Below are 18,368 nucleotides of genomic sequence, written 5' to 3' on the forward strand. Positions count from 1 at the left end.
AGAATCACATTCGTGTGCCTTTCTCTGCAAATGCTCGACTCTTATTGGTCAGTTGAGGAATAGTAAAACGGCACTGCGCACGCCCATAGCGGGGAAACGCTGTTATTGCGGGGGGCTTGTGCGCACGGCTGCGCTAAGTGCGCTGTACTGATGACACAGGAGAAGGAGAGGAGGAGGAGGAGGAGGAGGAAGAGGGGGGGAAGGGGGGTGGGGCCACTCACAAATGATGTTGCACTATATTGTTAAAGTGGACATATTTAATTTCACGTATTCTAAACAGGGTGGGCCCAGGGTGTTGCTTGTTGGACCCTTGAGCAATGTGGGAATGACACGTACTACTATCCACATGGCGGCATCCATCTTCTCCAGCAAGAGTGGAGCCATGCCCTCTCTGATCCGCAACTCAAAGTCCAACAGCAGGCCCGATTTTCCCGTGATCACGCCAAATGGCACCGAGAAGGGCACATTTTGGGCGAGATGCGTTACTCGCCACTTTGGATTTCAGCGTTTTTCCGACAGCGGCGTAAAGGACAACGAGGAAGCGTTGGCCATGTGGAGAAAGAAAGAAAAAAAAACACACACACACACACATGGCGAATCCCCTCCGCCATACCTCCGGCGAGGATCTGAATCTACTGAAAAGAGGGAGGGGTCTCACGCACCAAAAGTGCCCCTAGCGTCCTGTGCGACGCACAGCTCCACTCAATCACGTGTGGACGACGTGCCTAAAACATTACACAACTGCCAATAAGATAGGATAATTTTGTAAATCATATGCAGAGGTCGATAGTTCACGAGGCGGTCATCCTGGGGGATAATGTCCGTGTTTACGGGTCTAATGGGCTGATCGATGCTCACCTGTGGATGGAGAGAGGTCGACACGATGTTACACCACAATCTGAACATGGTGATTTAAACAAGGGCCCCATCTATCTATCTACGTATCTATCTATCTATCTATCTATCTATCTATCTATCTATCTATCTATTACAGTGTATGCATATATTGTTCAAATATGTTGCAGGAATATAATGTATATATTCCCTCGCAGCAACAGGCTTCCAATCCCTTCTTGAAGTTTAAATCCAGTGGTGTTTAGTATACATTTTTCTTTGTAACTGCACACTGCCAACAGCCATAACTGTACACAGGAAAGTGTCTTTAATGAATTTAATCTGTCAGCGGAACACGTGAACAGTGCATGATAACATAAATAAACAGAAAGCTATTGATTTATTTATTTATTTTTTTGCAGTGTAGCTGTAGATTACAGTAAGTTGAATGATGCCTCTTTAAAGAGCCTGATCACACACACTTTGTTTTGATAACAGTGGTTTCAGATTTGTGTGCACAGCAGAGCTGCGTGTCCAAACACCACTATGTATTTATAGCATTTTTACTCCATTCTCGACACATTTTAACAGTGCACAGCTGTACATGTACTCTATTGGAGAACTTGTTGGTGTATTTTGTATTTTCCTCTTTTTGTCTGATGTGTGTACATAGGAGTTTGCTATATAAGTTATTCCTCACGTTTGAAAATACTTAGTTTAAGTAGCCTCAAATGCACAACTTAACCTACATGGGAGTCAAATTGAAGCCTTAGCAGGAGCTTTTAACTTACATACCAAATAAAAGACTATATGTTATACCATTCATTAAAGTTTTCTTGGGGGGCGGGGGGTGAGGACAGAAGTTGGTTTATGAGGGTGTTTCCTCCCTGGGAGCCTTGCAGAGAGCCATACTTCGAGCTGAGGTGATATCCCGGTGCTCCCTGCGGTGTTTGCTGCTGAATAAGCCGAGGTGTGTGCGCGCCTGTTGGTTTAGCGGGCCCTCCAGCCACCGGCTCACACGCTGGGGCCATGGCCGCTGCCTCGGTGGGTCCGCTCCTCTGCTGCTGAACAAACTCGCCTCGCGCTCCGATTGGTGCGCGGAGCCGTCCAATCAGCGCGCCGCAAGCTGGCCCGGCCTCAGCGCGCCGCCATTGGCTCCCACGCTCGAGCTTTCTATATGAATCAGCGCGCCAATTACGCGTTTCTGCGAGTGTTTCATCTCCTTGGCATTGTTAGAGCGCTTAAAGATGGAACGAATCTCGAACCGGGGACCCGATCCGGAGCGCTCCGTGCACAGTCCCCAAGTTTTCCCTTTTCAGAAAGTCTGTTTGCAAGAGTGCATTATTTGCAAACTCCTGTAAATATGATAAATAAAAGTAGATTAAAAGATAGCATCTACACACGCTTTCAAAGCACCACCTACTGACTTTAAATTGTTTTGTAATTTGTTTAAAGTTTCATCTCTAGAGGAGGTCCCTAATAACTTTTCCCAGTGTTTGAATCCATAGATATATATAAACTCCCTGAATGGAGCATATTGGGGGAATTTATTAAGCCTGTGCGCTTTCCGCTGGCCTGCTTAGTCTCATACAATTTTTTACAACGCAGTTTATTTGCCTTTAATGATTTCCACTGCAAACGAAATAACGAATCGCGCCGTGGAGGAAGTCTGCGGAAATGGTTGGTGCCTTGCTGAGCGGTGGCTGACTTTTTTCAGTTGAACGTATAGTCTGGTGGGAGCCGGTCTTGCACTCCGTCGGTTTAAATGAACTGATGCATGGCTGCAGCCTCCCTCTCTCTCTCTCCCTCCCTCTCTCTCTCAAAGTGTGTGTGTGTCTGCAGGAGCAGGCTCTGCAGGAGGAGTAGTGAATGTATCGCTGAGGAATGTACAGAAAGTCTCCCCGCCCCCAGTTTCAGGACTCTCTGCTATGGACAAATTCCATAGGGGGCAAACTGACATAAAGTTTCAGAGCAGACTGCATCCTATGTGGGAAGAGCCGGGCGCGTAATGCTAGTGCAGGGGGAGAGCCGCCTGATCGATCTGGTTGAACACAGTCTGGGATATTTCTAGAGGTTGGGTGGAAGAGGGGGGAGAAAAAGACAAAGGAGAGGGGAGGGAGATTGTTTAAGTAAAACGCAGCTTATAGCCCAACTTTGAGCGGCTGGCCTCGCTCCAAGACGTTAGTCTCCGCCGCCAAGCGCTGAGGCTCTTTCTCAAACCCCTTTAGGCTCTGAATCAAGGGATTCTGGTTACCGGTGAGAGTTTTTTTTAATTATTTGTTTTTAATTCACTGCCAGACGAGTCAAACCTTCAGCTTTTCCTCGTGTCCACTGTGTTGTAACCTCTAAAAAAGCAGAGTGGCCGTGTGGACAGAGGCAGGGAGAACACTGTGGCGTGAACGCCATGTTGAGGAGAATCCACATCCTTTTAGACACTTGGTGCAAACTTTTCTGCACACACAACTTCTTTTGTCCCAGACATACATGCTTGCCATTGTGAAATGGGTGATTTCCTGCATGCTTCATTTATTTATTTGTTTTTTAAAAGGGTGTTTCTCGAAACTCCAGCTCTGGGATGGCACTCTCTCATATGATTAGAAAATGGCGGTGGTCCCCCTCTACAAATAAATAACGACTTCATGCTGACTGGGAAAGCCTCACAACAGATCATATAATTCTGATAATATCTGTTTTTGCTCAGAGAAATAATACTTGCTGGCAAATGTGAAGATTTTCTGGTTTTCTCGTCACTTACACCCATTTTGAAAAACATGACTCAATTAGTGTGGAAAGCGTTAAATCCACCCAATTTGGAAAGCAAATGAAAAGATTGCTTTTTTGTAAAATATATGTAATTAAACGAGCTGTTTATAGTTGAAAACGTGTGTTTTCGTAATACTATAGTTTGATATAAGCTATTCTTGTGGAATTAACCATTTATTCCTTTCAGAAATGATAATTTGGTTGAGTTGTGGGCTCCCTGTTTTTCATACGTATTGTGGCTTCAAAGAAAGAAAAAACTGAAACATTTCATTTTTTCCCATTAATTCAACACTATGTGATAAAGGTGTAATGATTTCTATTTTATGTGATCTTAAGCTTGTGAAATTTTTATTTTGCTTGAGATACATTAATATTTGCAGCCTTTGTTAGATTACACACTTTTAGCCTGGATCAAAGTTTAGTCTATTTTTTTCTCCTTTAAAAATACATTCTGACTGCTGATGTTTTCACTGCTTACTGCACCTTAATTTGATTGGTTATGCTGTGTTTTATGTTGAATTATTCCTCCCTTTGATAGCTGAAAAGAAATCAAGTGTATTTTCAATACCTTGGTATCTCAGAGAAAACAGAAACTTGAACTGCTGTGCTCAGAGATTTCACACATGAGACTTTATGTTGGATTGAGTTTATGAAATAAAATGCAGGATTTGGAGAATATTCCCAAACTTGTTTTCTGACCCATTAAAATATAACTATTTACACCCTGTGGATATTGAATCCCAGGAATACAGTACTGGAGGAAATCATCCATTGACCTTCTTTTAATCTCATACAGCTCTTATATGTATTTTAAATAGTTTTCGAATAGCAAGCTGAACACTTTTTTAATTGATAAGACTTAAGTTTTGTGGATTTTATTCAGTTTAAATGCTCCAAGTTGCATCTTTGCTACATATTTCAGCCTTTAAACATTTTGGAGCTGATTTATTTAAATATATTGATGCAAAGAGGCCCTCGGCTCAAGAAAAGAAAGAAATCACATGTCTGGCACAGTAAATAACTGTCATTATTCTCAAAAAACACAGTATGTAAAATTCTGCCTCTAAATGTGGCCTTTTCTGAAAGACACATTCACTGAATGTACCCAAAATAAAGTTTTCAGCTAGAACATTTTAAGGAAAAAGAAAAAGTTTGGGGTGTTACTTTTACATTTTTTTAACCTCACCTTTAAATCTGACTTCTTAAAGATAACAGTGCATGCTTATTTCTATTTTTTTTTCCACATAAGACTGTATGAATTACAGGTTTCAAGCCAACACCTTCCCTGTGTTCAAAGCCAGTAGAAAATAAGGACCTGCCCCTAAAAGTGTCCCCTCCCAGGTTTAACCTGATCACACAGACCCAGTGAAGCCACAGGTAGCTCCTCCATGAGGCTGGGCGTTTGAATGAAAGCCATAAAACACTGACTTCCACAGTCAAATTAACTGATGAGGCACATGGAGAGATGGGAGTTGTGCATTTTCTTCAAAATTAATGTGAATAATAATGATTTTATTCATCTTTTTTCGTAGGAGTCCAAGCTGACTGCCTCATCACCAGAAAATGAACCAAAAACAGGCATCTGGTTCCATCTTTTTTGAATATTTGAGCCAAGAAAATTTGTTTATGTTGAACCCATTGAGAAAAATGCCTTATGTGTCACCTTTTGGGTATGCCTATTGGTCATTTCCTCCCTGATTGTGCAAAATAACAGATTTATCACAACATATCTCGCATGAATTTATAGAATCAGAAGAACAGTGCGTCTTGGGCCAAATATAAAAGTGGTCTGTATGAAAAAGAGACGAGGCTGCACTACATTTTAGATCAGGGTGAACAGAAAACAGTAGAATTTCCTTTTTTAAATATGGAAACAGCCACAGGAGGGAAAAAAAAGCACAAATAAATGGCAGTTCATTTCAGATAAAAATCAATGTGAAAAAGAGCACACACTTGCATAAGCTTTTGGAGGCTCGGAGTGTTGATTCTTTATTAAGAAAGACCTCAAACTTTGACCCTTCTTGTCTGTCCTTCCAGTGAGTGGTTACCTTGGAACCATAAGAATTATCTCTGAATCAGTGTGACTGAATGCAAAACTATGAGGGGCCCCATGACATGTCAGTAGTGATTATTAACCCCCATTGAATGAAGTGCCTTTTTACTGGGCACAAGGTCTACAGACTTTTTTTTTTTTAGAGCCCTCAGGTTTACTTTAGCAATCAGCCTCTCAGTGTCACAATGTTTGAGCCAAGTTTGTCTCTTTATTACTAAATATGAACAAAAAACTTTGTGATGTTTTTTTTAAATTGTATTCTGCAGTTTTTACCTTATGCTGCGGAACATGGCTTTTAATCATGTAGAAATAAAACAAATGTACATTTCCATACAAATGATGTTACAGTACTTTGTGTGATGGTGTGTTACGTTTCTGTATAGAATTTAAAAGTGTTTTTTTTTTATTCCTTCAAATGTGAACTTTGTATCTTTTTTAAAATCGTGTAATAAAACATTTTTACTAAGTGTTTGTGCACACGTGTTCATTTGTGTAAACTGCATGAGACAAGATGGCAGCTCCCTGACTTTACAGTGTGTGAACATTACCTTGTCATGAACATCAGCCTGGCTAGTTAAACAAGTTCCTTGTAACTAGTGTTTCCCCACCTCACCCACCTGACTCAAAGTACAAACAACAAATCTCCTTAAGTCAAGCGAGGAAAAACACCTTACAAACTTCAGTTTTCGTACATTTTGTATTTTCATACAAAGAAATTGTATTTTTAAAAAACACATGCATGATATTAAAACTTTGTGTCAACTCAAAAAAATAAAAAAAAATACATACAAAGGGACTATGAATGTGAGCAGAAATCCAGTAGAAATCACTTTATTTCACAACCTGAGTTACCTGCTACTTACCATAAAGTCAGTGCAAAGTAACACTGGGAAAAAAATCTTCATGATACCAACTGCAAATGTAAGTGCCATTATTGACCAGAACACAGTTGGGTTTTTTTCTTCCCCCCCAAAAAATAATCCAAAAGGATCAGTGCAACAAATCTGATAAACCATCTCTGAACAGAAGTGGGGCCTCTGAAACTGACAGAAAATGAAGAAGGAAGGAAAGCCGCAAGTCTAATAATGAAGCAAGCGAATGTTAAGTTAGTTCAAAACACTCAACTCCAATGACACACATGAGATCTGAATGATACAGCCATAACCACTTCATATACATATTTTATGAAACGAGAAGAGGGGTTCTCCAAGTTGTGTTGATCATACGAGCTTCGCATTGACTGAGACAACAAAACCCGCCATAAAATGTGAATCTAACTTTAATCACTGTGATTAATGTAGAGGGAATTTCATGACGTGGCTTCAGTGTTACAGACAACCCGGCTCAGCTCTCGTCGCGTTATTACGACGGCAGGTTCGGTGGTCTTGGTGGAGTTAGTTTATCATCATGGTTAGGACGGTATCATGTCAATCCTGTGCACGCCTCTTCAAATAAAGTGACGACTTGACTTCTTTGCCCACATTCACACTCACAGTGGCTGCATCAAAATGTCTACAAATCAAGACATCTATTGCATGTAAACAACAACTATCCCAAAGGTAAGAGTTCTGATGATGTGGACATGCTAATTCAAAAATGTTTCCCCTGAAATACGCCTCGATAGACCACACGATCAGTTATTGGAAGGATGGTGAAAGTCGAGGGAAGCAACTTAGTATCGTCCTGCAATGAGAAAATGGGAAATGTGTGTTAAGACAAGCTGGAAGTGGCAGAATACTCACAAGATCACTCAGTAATCAATGGAAATCCATGCTCAAAGGCTCATATTTTTGTCGCTTCACTGCACACTTACGTGGACTGTATGAGCGGGACCGTGAGCGGGACCTGTATCGACTGTAGTAAGGTGACGGCGTGCGCCTGCGACTGAAGAGAGATGACAAAAAAACTGAGTGCGATCTGCTCTTCCACACAGCGGCTTGACACTGACCTGCTGCTCCCCAGTGATTACTCACCTGTACCTGTAGTCGTATTCATCATATCTCTCATAGCGGTCGTAGCCGCGGTCATAGTGGAAGTCTCTGTCTCTCCCCCTCCTGCTGCTGCCTCCTCCACCACCACCACCATTACTGTGGAGGTAAGCACAAGCGAGACCATGACTTTGGAGACACTCCTGACTCCTCTCATGTACTTTGGGGGTTTATTACAGCCCACAGTGTGATCAAAGTTCAATGCCTCACAAGCAAATTTAATCTTACTGAGTTGGCCGGCCCATATAGATCCCCGGCGTTGGCGTGTGGGGACGTTTCGTGATGGAGAAATCCACTCTGATGCGCCTCCCGTCCAACTCCATACCATTAGCTCGCTCCATCGCCTGGACAGCACAGAGACGAGAAGACAGACATGTAATCAAACTGCTCCACAAAACAACTCCGATTTAAAACATACATCTATTATACACTGCTGCAATTTCCACTTAGAGGCACAGCGCACTGAAATCTGAGGCAAGCCTGACACCTAGTGGCTGGTTCATGTAATCACACTTACACAGATGAAAACTGGAGTCACAAAGATCTCATGGTTATGGATGAGCGAAGGACAATACTTCATTTTTTTTTGTTGTGCAAACATCATTATTGATTATTCAAATGAAAACAACTTATTATTCTAGCTGCCCCTCAATGAAATACTGTGAACCCAGATGTTTGTTTATTCACCTGAGCTACTAATGCTTCCCTCACCTCTTTGGAGTCTTCAAGCCTCTCAAAGTAAACAAAGGCAAATCCACGTGAACGGCCGGTGCGCTGGTCGTACACCACGTTGACCCCGGCCAGAGGACCGTAGCGTGAGAACACCTCCCTCAGGTCACGCTCTGTTGTGTACAGGCTCAAGCCAAACACCCCCAAACACGTGCTGGGATCAGGGTTCGCCTGGAAAGGTCAACAATGAGGGTCAGCGTCGTGGCTCGCCGCAGGTAAACACACCCTGTGTTCTGCATACAGGATGATTTTTTTTGGATTTATCATGCAAAATATAAAGCTGGAGAGTCCGTGCATGGAAATAAACTTTAGAAAAATCAAGCGAAGAGAAGAACAGAGGGAAGATTTATCCCTACATTTACAGAAGATCAGTTTTTCACTAGCGTGTGAGCCAACATTATGACTTCTGGGTTATAACCGAGGCAGTGATGGAGCAGCCACTGCAGTGAGAATCTATAAAAAGGGTTCACAATGAGATTCCAGCATCTGTTCTAACAGCGCCATCTTCAATTCTCAGTGGGTAAACTGTGACAGCGACAATAAACCTTTAAACTACTTTCAGAAAGATAACAAGGAGACTAAATATAATCCAGAATCGCTTCATGGAGCCCATGCTTCAGAAGGTTTGGGGATTTCTTAAAGCAGCCACACACTACAAGTACTGTAGTCGTAATTCAGAGTTGGTCTGTTACTATTTTCCAGTATTACACTGGGAGCAGCACCACAGAGAGAAACAAAGACACAGAAACAATAACACAACATAGTCTTGTTCAGGATATATCAGAGGGAAGACGTACCCTAACATCAGCATCACCACCATGGCTGTACGCTTCTTTTGTGAAGTCTTGACTCTGTTGATGCAACAAAAAGAACAGAGTTCATCAAAAAGACTGTTAAATGTCACACTGAAGTGGATTCCCAGTGTTTTCACTGCAAAAACACAATATTTATTTCACTCACTCTTGATATTTAGGCAACATGATTTTAACAATCAAAATAAAAACAAAATGGTATAAAAAGTTGTTTTTTTTCTTATTCTAATTTCACCAACTGTGGAGAAAGAGGCTGAACAGACATGAGGCTGAGTATGGACTTTAAATCAATGTGGGTGAAAAAGTGAGCAGCACAGACGTTCTGGGGCAGGACAGATTTGCTCTTTGCGTACGTAGTAAAATATCATGTGGTGTACTTCCACATTCTCACTATTGATAAGCCATAATGTGTAATTGATCAATGTCCCCAGACAATGCTTTGAATGTTGCCTCTTTCTCAGAGACAGTCAGTTCAACTCTAACTGCCTGCTGGACTCTGCCATATCTTTCCATCTTATCACACTCACCCTGCTGCCAGTGTGGCGGCGCCGGTTTGACATTGGAGACGTGCTCTGGCTCCTCCTGCGGCGGTACTCAGGACTGTAGGAGCGAGAGCGGGACTTCTTCCGATGGGAATAGGAACGAGAGCGTGAGCGGCTACAGCGGCGGTTTGAGTGCCGCCGAGACGAAGACCTGGGAGCACGGAGACATTTATTTAACAAGATAACTGATTTTGTTGTGGACAGACAGTGAGGTTTATCAAAGTATGTCCAGTCACTTTATGAGGTCTACATTCTCAATCTAATCGCATCCAGTACAAAAGAAGCTGCTGATGTTTAGAGTGTTGAGCTTGACAGCAACATATTGATCAAGAGTCTAGAAAGACAGAACAGTACAACCAACAGCGTAGCTACAGCTTTATCAATGTAAGGATGTATTCTTGTAAATTGGACATTTTAATCTAAAAGTGCTGTAGAAATAGAAAAGTGTCCTGTGATCATCACCAAATTAATGTTATTAGTTTAAATTAGACGAAACAAAGAACACAGAAGTTCCCCCGAACATGGTTGCCTGCAAATAATGACTGATTAAAAACATCCACAGATATAATGTTACGCAAAACTGAATGTTACTAAGTAGCTACTAGTTACCAAAGTCTATTTATGTGTTATAATTCTTTAAGTAAATGACAACACAGATCATGAGAATTACAGAATAGAAAATGTTTTAAGAATATTTGAAGTTCGACCTCTTTTCAAACTTTATTTATCATCGTCAAAGTAACTGTGATTATGTTTGATGACCCCTGGAGGTCACAGCAGTTGGCACTTTTGGCTTCGTGTTACATAATGTGAAAAATAAAAGTAAAACATGCACAGCATACCTAGAGTTTGATCGAGAATGGGATCTGGACTCAGAGCGTTTGGAGGCCCTGGATGGGCTCGGGGAGCCGGACCTGCTCTCCGACTTGCCCCGAGCTGGACTCCCATGATCCGAGGTGGGGGAAAGAGACTCCTATTGCCACAGCAGTAAGTCAACAACTCTCTCTTGGACACATTCATTTACACAATTACAAATATGAAAGAAATGAAAATGGAAATGTAGTAGAATATGTTTCACACATACGCTAACAAGTACAGTTTACAGACTGCGGGAAAAGAGGTTAGTAATCTTCTCAATTAGATGTTTGATTTACTGTGTAGCAAAATATAGATCATAACAAATTTACAAGAAAGGTCTATATCCAGGTCCACCAGGTTCATCAAGAGAAAATAACAACATGCATTTTTACATTACAAAAAGAGAAAAGATAGAGAAAAGACATTTGTGACACAAACAGTATATTTACTTAACCTAGGGACACATTCACTCTTCCAGATTGGTTACACGCTACCCCCTTCTCTCAGGGTTTCTATCCTTCTTCATTCTTCTTTTTTCAGTTTTCTCATTTTCAGATTCCAGGTCTTTTTTTTCATTTTAGCCATTAGTCTATCTGACAGCATTCTTCCGTCACTTTTCCTCCCTTTCCACTTCTATGTTCTGCTCTCTTATTCATTGCATTAGCCTTCTTTTATCTTGAACATTTTCTTCATCATTCTTGGATAAAACTCTTCAAATTCTTCACGTTCAATAACCTTAATGAAAAAAGAACATTCAATAAAAATTAAGATCATAAGTTTGAGGAAAGAGAGAATATATAATATAGAATGAAAAGACATTGAATGCAATTACATTGAATTTGAAAGGCAAAGTTACAACAGTCTCAACTAAAGCCAATGTAAGGATGCTGCAAACTCCAATATGATGGCTGAAAAAGCTATGATATATATGAATTTAAAGCATCATACAAACATTTCACCTACAATATAATCAATTTCAGTAATACACAAATCAAATATAACAGTAATTAATGAGGTTCACGTTAAAAATGACTAGCTTTCGTCCTTTAGAGGAGCCTGGGTAAAGCCAGCTTCAAATATTACGATTTAAAAGAAACAAACTGTAAGCTTAACGCAGATACACAGGTAATAACAACTAAAAGAAGAGTAAAACTAAACAAAGCGGTTTAGCCATAACATTAGCTGCTGCTGGTGCATTTTGCAAACAATAGTCAGCGAAATTAAGCGTTTGATTCAATGTAAAGACTTACCCGCCTTCCGTAGTTTCCGTCCTCAGTGTCGCTCATTGTGAGTCAGTATCAACAACAACAAAATGTGTGTTTTTAATGTCTGCAGTGAGGATTTCACTCAATGTTTTTGTTCGGGCCGTTTAGCTGGAAGATGGCGCGTGAGGTGGGCGGTGTGTTTATGTGCCGCAGCGCGTGACGTCACCTCCCGTCAGCTAGGCCACGCCCCCTCATAGACGAACGTGTCGCGCGATGTGAATGCGAACGTCTCGTCGTGGCCGTGAACGCAACACGAAAGCATTTGAACCGGACGTGTGGAGGAAAATATTCCACCAGCAAATAATCTCTTCTATAAATAAATGAGAACTCGTCATTGTGGAGAATTTCCTTCAATCACTGCTCGCTGCAGACAGCAAATTCAGGTGATTAAACTTATCTGTGACTTCTCATGTGTCCATCTTCAGGCTGGGTCCTCCTGTGGAGTTTCAAACTACAAAACTCAGAATTTGCATTTTCTTCCTGTGCGTTGCTATCACCCATAGACTCTTTTAAGCCATCAGTGGTTTACCCCTGATAGTCCATAAATTCTTAATTCTTTTAACTAATTTTGTTCTGGATATGAAAGCATGTGTGTAAAACCATGAATACAAGAATAGTTGCAGGCTATATACACATTTCTACCAGACTTCGAATTTCACACAGTACAGTTATATTCAGTTTATTCAGAATTTTAAAAGAAGAAGGAAATCAGAACGCTTCTTGTCTTACAGGTAGTGCTTATTGAAGAAAAAATAAATATATATCAATGATGCACCACTATAAAAGCAACATCAAATATTAAAACTGATCGAAATGGGGACAACTTTCTATGCACCTTCTGTTGGGAGCTGATTCCTGCTGACTGTTGCTGAAGATGCGGTGTCTGTACATTACAGAAAAACCACACAGATACCCAATTAACCTGAAATGCACATTGTTGGACTGTGAATGGAAACCTGTCTGTAGAAAATCCACATTTGCACAGAAGGGCACATGCAAATCAAACAGACAGGGCCTCAACTGTAAGTCAAACTAGATATTCTCACTCTGAGATAAGAGTGCCAACCACTACACCACTGTGTGGCCAACTATGGCCCAGAAGTTGAGAAATGTACCTCAAATTGGTTTGCAAACTACACAAACACAATGTTGGTTTGATGCCGCGTAAGGCAGCTTTTAACATATCAAAGGCTTTTAACAAACAGGATAGTTGAGACAGAAAAGTTTAAACAGAGAAACATTTTTTTTCCTGTAGTTCATTAGTAAATCTACCTCGAAGCAGCTGGCTGGCTCATCAGTTTCTGAGTTAGCATTATGGTGAACATTTTTGGCATCCCTCATTCAAAGCAGTCCAGAGGCCAAAGCACAGTTATATCTCTATGAGTAACATGATGACCCAAGGTTCGTGTTTTATTTACACTTTTGAGAGTTAGTCTACCACCCACAGAAAGTTTTACCTCACACAATCTCAAAATAACTTCGATGAAACAGCTTTCCATTTCCGTGGCCGGAAAAAGTTACAAGAAACAGATTTTCCCACTCTGGATGGAGGAGATGGTGGTGTATCAGACCAACATGAAGGCTATTCCAGAGCACGATGTCCAACCCCTCTTTAAATGTCCTTAAAGTCCGAGTTGAATGAACCCAGTATTTTTAGAAAATCTCCAGTCACAGTGCAACATGAACCCTGAACATGTGTAAGCAGTAGGTCAGCCATCTTAACAGCACAACGAGGCTAAAGACCGACTGCAAGATACATTCAATCTGTTCTGTCAGCATGGAAATGGAAATATTTCCCTACATGGGGTGAGGGAGCCACTGGATGTCACATGGGACAGAGGAACACACTCATCGCTGTATCCAAAAGCAATTCGTCCATTCGTATTCTCCGCAAACCTCCGAACAATAGCAAGTACACATTTATATTGCCTTAAGATGGAGTGCAAACAATATTCTTTGGATTATCTCAAACAACTGACAGTTTATTCTTCCTTATTAAATGTACTTCTAAAGGAGATTCTACCTCTTATAGTACTTAAAAAAACTGAAATGCACCTAATTTTACTATGAGAGCAGAATGAAATTCAGCATTTAGATAGGTTCAAGCAGTATTGTCCAGTTGTTTACAATAGAGGTGGGAAGCATCTTAAGCCTGCTTTGTGACAAAGCAAACAGGTTCATTTCAAAGCATTTGCTTAAACAGTCACGAGATTCAAGCATTGTAAAGAAAGAGAGATAAACTAAACTTAAGCAAAATAAATTTGGCAATGAAAATATAAAAAACATTTGCTGGATTGTCTATGTACCAAAAATAAATATCAGCTTCTGACAGGCCAGAGATCGCAGAGGTCCTTCTTTTCTCCGGACTGCCTGAGCGTTTCTGAGACACAACCCATCGGAGAAGTTTCTGGATGTCACTAGGCATCGCTATTGCTCTTCATCAATCTGATGCTGCTACATCAGTAGTAAAGGTTGTAAAAGTGGGATGTGCAGAACAATAAATCCGGATCAATACATCAGGAGGCTTTCCTTCCTAATGTGGTCGATGCCTTTTGGAGACGTGTGGGCGGAGGCGTGATGTCCCTGGGTGGCTGCCAGGTGTCTCCTGCTTTGAGGCTTTCTGTAGAGCAGCGGGAGCAGAGGCGAGGATTCCCCCTGCGGCGTGGGAGGCATTAGGAGAGGAAGCATTGACCACCAATTCAATTTTCCCCTCTAGTTTAACCAGCCGTGTTAGAATATCGTCCAGGAGCACAGCTATAGTCCTCTTCAGATCAGCTGTTAGAGCAGAACAAACACACACAGATTAAGCTGCATTTAATGTGCAAAAGTGAGCCAGTACTTTGTTTCTTTTAACATACTTACCATAGCCAGCCATAGAGGTTCCCTGTGGCCCACCTAGCCCATTCTGGTACTCTTCTGTCAGGACTTTGACGTATCGCTGGCTCAGCTCCAGGATCTGCCCGCGCAACTCAGCGCTGCTTTGATGTCGAGGCTGTTGGACAGTGTAGCGCAGCAGCATGAGTCCCCACGCCAGGCCAAATATCACCAGCAGCACGCTCAGCTTCTGGGACATGTTCCTCCGCAGCACTGCACCCAGCATGGTACTGGGGGAGCTCAGGGGGAAGGGAGCGAGAAAGGCCTGAAATCAGGCCGAAGATCTTCTTTTTTTGGATACGGAGAAACCAATCACTGAGAAGGTCTTATCCACGCCAGACTTATCCACAGAGAGCGCAGAGGTCATCGGTTGCTACATAGCAGAGTTGAGCAACAGCCAGGAAATGCAATCGGAAGGGAAACTGATATCCGCAGACACCAACAGTACTCGGTTCCGGAAAAGGTGGAGGAAGTAGTTCACGTCGGCGGGTTCGCAGACATTGTTGACTATTTTTGGAGAAGCACACAAAAAACAGATCATTAATGACACAAAACATGGCATACGACATTTTGTTGCTAATGTCCCAATTTTTTCGAGATACGTGACCTTCCCTTCTCCCCCCAAAAAAAAGTAATTCTTACTTTCAAGATCTGATGTTTCTCATGTTTGATTTTGAGAAAATAATGACATTTAAAAGCCATTCCAACTTGTTTTAATTCACTTTTAAAACTGTGTCCTAACCTTTTTGAAATCATGGCTGTATATTCATAGATTCATTTTGAAAACACATATTTAATCTCTTTTTTCTCTGCACGGTGTTTCATTTTTTCAGTGAGGCCTGCTGCAATGTCATGGTCTCAAGGTCTCAGCTAAGTAGCTCTGAACAACCCTGTGAAGCATCATTTTTTGTTTTGTTTTTTTAAACAAGGTGACTGGGAGGATTTCTGTGAGGATTACTGCAATTCAAAGCACTCACAAATATCACCACATGTGCTGAATGAAGAACATTCACTTTAGTCATTACTGTCCAGGAAATGGAGGTCATGCTACATTGGTTTTGTGGACTATTATTGTTATTAAGATTAGCTTTCATGGCAGCTTTGAGTCAGAGTACACAACGGGCCACTCATCAACCAATGTCATTCATCCCTCTTAGCCCAGAAACCCGATTACGAGATATCACAGGACCCACATTACAGCCCTGGACAGGGGACACGGCACCTGACGGGGCCATTCATTCTCTAAGCCCACCTCCACAATGGTTATTGAACTGACAAATGGCTCCCAAGCACACCGCTCACATGCAGAGGATATTAGGCGATCATTTCTCAGTTTTCACAACTTTGTCACCAAGTTCATTTTCTGCAGTCTCTCCTGGGTGTGGGAGTGTCAGCTGTTACTGAGGTCAAAGAGGAAATGGAACTGGGGGATTAAATTATGAACAGAAATGTAACAGAATCTGTTGACTGACGCCTCCCACACAAATGTCCTTCCCATGACCTGACCAAAACTATCTAACAGAGGATGGCAAGGGAGGGAAGAGAGAGTAAGTAGTAAACACATAATGGGAGTGGAAGACAGGAAGCAAAGTGCATTCTGATCGTCTCGTCTGCAGATTAACGTGCACTTTCGCAATCAGTAACTTGTACTTTCATAATGCAGCTGCACAGTGATTTACATTCGGAAACTGAAAGGCAAGTACGCCCATGTTTTCTGTCTCACAATGGCAAAGCTAGATGAAAAGTGAGCAAATACCTAACCAAATGGAGTCAGGAAAATACAGCAGACATAGTTATGTAGACAAAGTAGAACATACTATCAAGAACTGGTATGAGTTTCAGACTGGAGGTAAAGCAGCTGCATGAACTCACAGCATTTTTCTGAATCAGGGGTGTCAAACATACTGACTGAGGGCCAAAACTGTCTCGCGGAACAACATTGCAGAGTGCTCAATTTGTGTCTGTGAAAGCTAAGACGTGACAAACTTTGGCAAAAATATATCTGAAGAAAGAGAACAAGAATTTGGGTGGAAAAAGTAGCAAAGTGAAACGGTAACATTTTCAGATTGCATTTACTTTTTTGCACTAAAACAAAGTGAACACATTTACAGTTTTTTGCTATTTCTAGGTTATTATGCAGGTGTTAAATTGATCCAGCCAAACTGAGAACCCACTGGGCGGTGTGGTCCTCAACAAAAATGAGTTTGACACCTCTTATCTAAACTGTAGTGATGTCCAGAATCAATATCAACAATCACTCTGCTATTGATTGAGTGATACCGACACAGCTGTGTGTAAAGGTCCCACACATCTTGGCACACGTGATGAAAGGAATTCAGATCACACAGTCATGTCTGGAGGTGAGATAAAGAACAAGAATGCATGCAGTTTGCTTTGGTGCAATAAAAATATCGCTTTAACTCGTTACGCATTAGGCTTTAGTCCAAGGTATCACAACTAAATGAATATACAATGAAGAAACCTGCAGTCAACAGATCATACCCTTCATTAGTCATATTGGTAGCCAACCGTCACTTTCTTGTGGATTGATCACAGTGTTTACTCCAGACATTTTCCCACGTTGGAGGGCTATTTAAAAGTAGCAAGCCCGCTAACAATGATAAGGCACGCCTTGAAGACTAAATGAGTAATCTATGGGTTAACTATTGACCACAACAGCTGTCACGTGTGACCTGACAGCGGACAGGCTTGGCAGCAGACTTAATGAGACGATCTGCAAGATGAGAACGATAAAAATGAAGTACCAGGGTGGAGGCGAATTTTATTTCGCTGTAACTCTATACAGATAATCCTCCTGGCAGGTCAAACAAAGGGGAATTGGCTCAGTGGTGTGATTGAAAGCAAGCAATGACAAGTTGCATCGGTATACAAAGTAAACTAGGTCAGCGATGAACTTCAGTTCAGCAGCACTCATTTTCTATACTTTGGAGACTTCCTTACTGAAAACGGGCATCCGAAGTAATCGTTAGCTGCCGCTCGTGGTAAAGTGAAGCTGTTCCGAGGTCAGAATGTTAGCTTGACAAATTATGCAAAACATCCTCAAAGGTAGCATACCGTTCAGAAGCTGGCAGGCCACCCTCGAAGCTACCTTGTCACTGAAGTGGAAAGCTACACGCTGCGGAGAGGCGGAGAGGCGGAGAGGAGGCGACAGCTGCCGCGCGGTGACACTGAAAGATGCTTGTTGTTCGGTCAAAGCAGGGCTGCCGCCGCCAGGGTGAGAAACCCTCCACAGCCCGCCGTTCTGCCGCTTAGAAAGTTAGCATCCACGTTTGGCGCCGAGGCGACATTCCGCGTCGGTGGACATCCCCGCATCTCCCTGCGAGCTCTCCGTTAGAAGGTTCAGTCCTTTCATGCAAAAAGTCAGCTGCTACAGACCGAGGCATGCCACAGAGCTGACCGTCATGGTTTCCCCTCGACGTCCCCTGCCTGCGTCACTCGTGGTGCATCATGGGAAATGTAGTCATATCCACTGTCAACACTAACTCGTTCTGTAACGGATTTTTTTTGTGTGTGTGAGATGGATAAAAAAAAATGTTTCAAAAAGAAGCTGCCTCTTTCTAGATATTAAATTATCTGTTTTATTTCAAACATTTCTGTGAAGTTCACTCTCTCCCCATTAGAGGGACCTC

At 41.9% G+C, this 18,368-nt stretch overlaps 2 protein-coding genes across 4 annotated transcripts; both read right to left on the bottom strand.

The window, feature by feature from the left end:
- Positions 1-6,986: 6,986 nt before the first annotated feature.
- tra2a (transformer 2 alpha homolog) lies at positions 6,987-11,972 on the bottom strand. Its single transcript, XM_030082340.1, has 9 exons — positions 11,830-11,972; positions 10,564-10,694; positions 9,707-9,872; positions 9,165-9,218; positions 8,350-8,538; positions 7,867-7,982; positions 7,624-7,737; positions 7,464-7,534; positions 6,987-7,333 (listed from the first exon to the last, which is right to left on the bottom strand). The coding sequence occupies exons 1-9, from the start codon at positions 11,863-11,865 to the stop codon at positions 7,323-7,325; spliced, it is 888 nt and encodes a 295-aa protein (XP_029938200.1). The 5' UTR covers positions 11,866-11,972; the 3' UTR covers positions 6,987-7,322.
- A 535-nt stretch (positions 11,973-12,507) lies between these two features.
- On the bottom strand, positions 12,508-18,148 carry ccdc126 (coiled-coil domain containing 126). Of its 3 annotated transcripts, XM_030082358.1 has the most exons (4): positions 17,794-18,148; positions 17,003-17,072; positions 14,707-15,225; positions 12,508-14,619 (listed from the first exon to the last, which is right to left on the bottom strand). In XM_030082358.1, exons 3-4 carry the CDS (start codon positions 14,942-14,944, stop codon positions 14,378-14,380), a joined length of 480 nt encoding a protein of 159 aa, XP_029938218.1. In that variant the 5' UTR covers positions 14,945-15,225; positions 17,003-17,072; positions 17,794-18,148; the 3' UTR covers positions 12,508-14,377. The 3 variants fall into 3 exon arrangements, with proteins under 3 accessions (XP_029938218.1, XP_029938217.1, XP_029938219.1); XM_030082357.1 differs by lacking the exon at positions 17,003-17,072; XM_030082359.1 differs by lacking the exons at positions 17,003-17,072; positions 17,794-18,148 and adding an exon at positions 17,680-17,789.
- Between the last annotated feature and the right edge of the window lie 220 nt (positions 18,149-18,368).

Source organism: Salarias fasciatus, chromosome 22 (assembly GCF_902148845.1).
Source record: "Salarias fasciatus chromosome 22, fSalaFa1.1, whole genome shotgun sequence".
Lineage (NCBI taxonomy): Eukaryota > Metazoa > Chordata > Actinopteri > Blenniiformes > Blenniidae > Salarias > Salarias fasciatus.

Coding starts and splice junctions, on each gene's coding strand:
- tra2a (XM_030082340.1), bottom strand. CDS start 11,865: ATGAGCGACACTGAGGACGGAAACTACGGAAGGCGG. Junction 9,873..10,563: donor CATTCTCGATCAAACTCTAG/GTATGCTGTGCA, acceptor CCGTGCTCCCAG/GTCTTCGTCTCGGCGGCACT. Junction 8,539..9,164: donor GTGGTGATGCTGATGTTAGG/GTACGTCTTCCC, acceptor TGACCTTTCCAG/GCGAACCCTGATCCCAGCAC.
- ccdc126 (XM_030082357.1), bottom strand. CDS start 14,944: ATGCTGGGTGCAGTGCTGCGGAGGAACATGTCCCAGAAGCTGAGCGTG. Junction 14,620..14,706: donor AACCTCTATGGCTGGCTATG/GTAAGTATGTTA, acceptor CTGCTCTAACAG/CTGATCTGAAGAGGACTATA.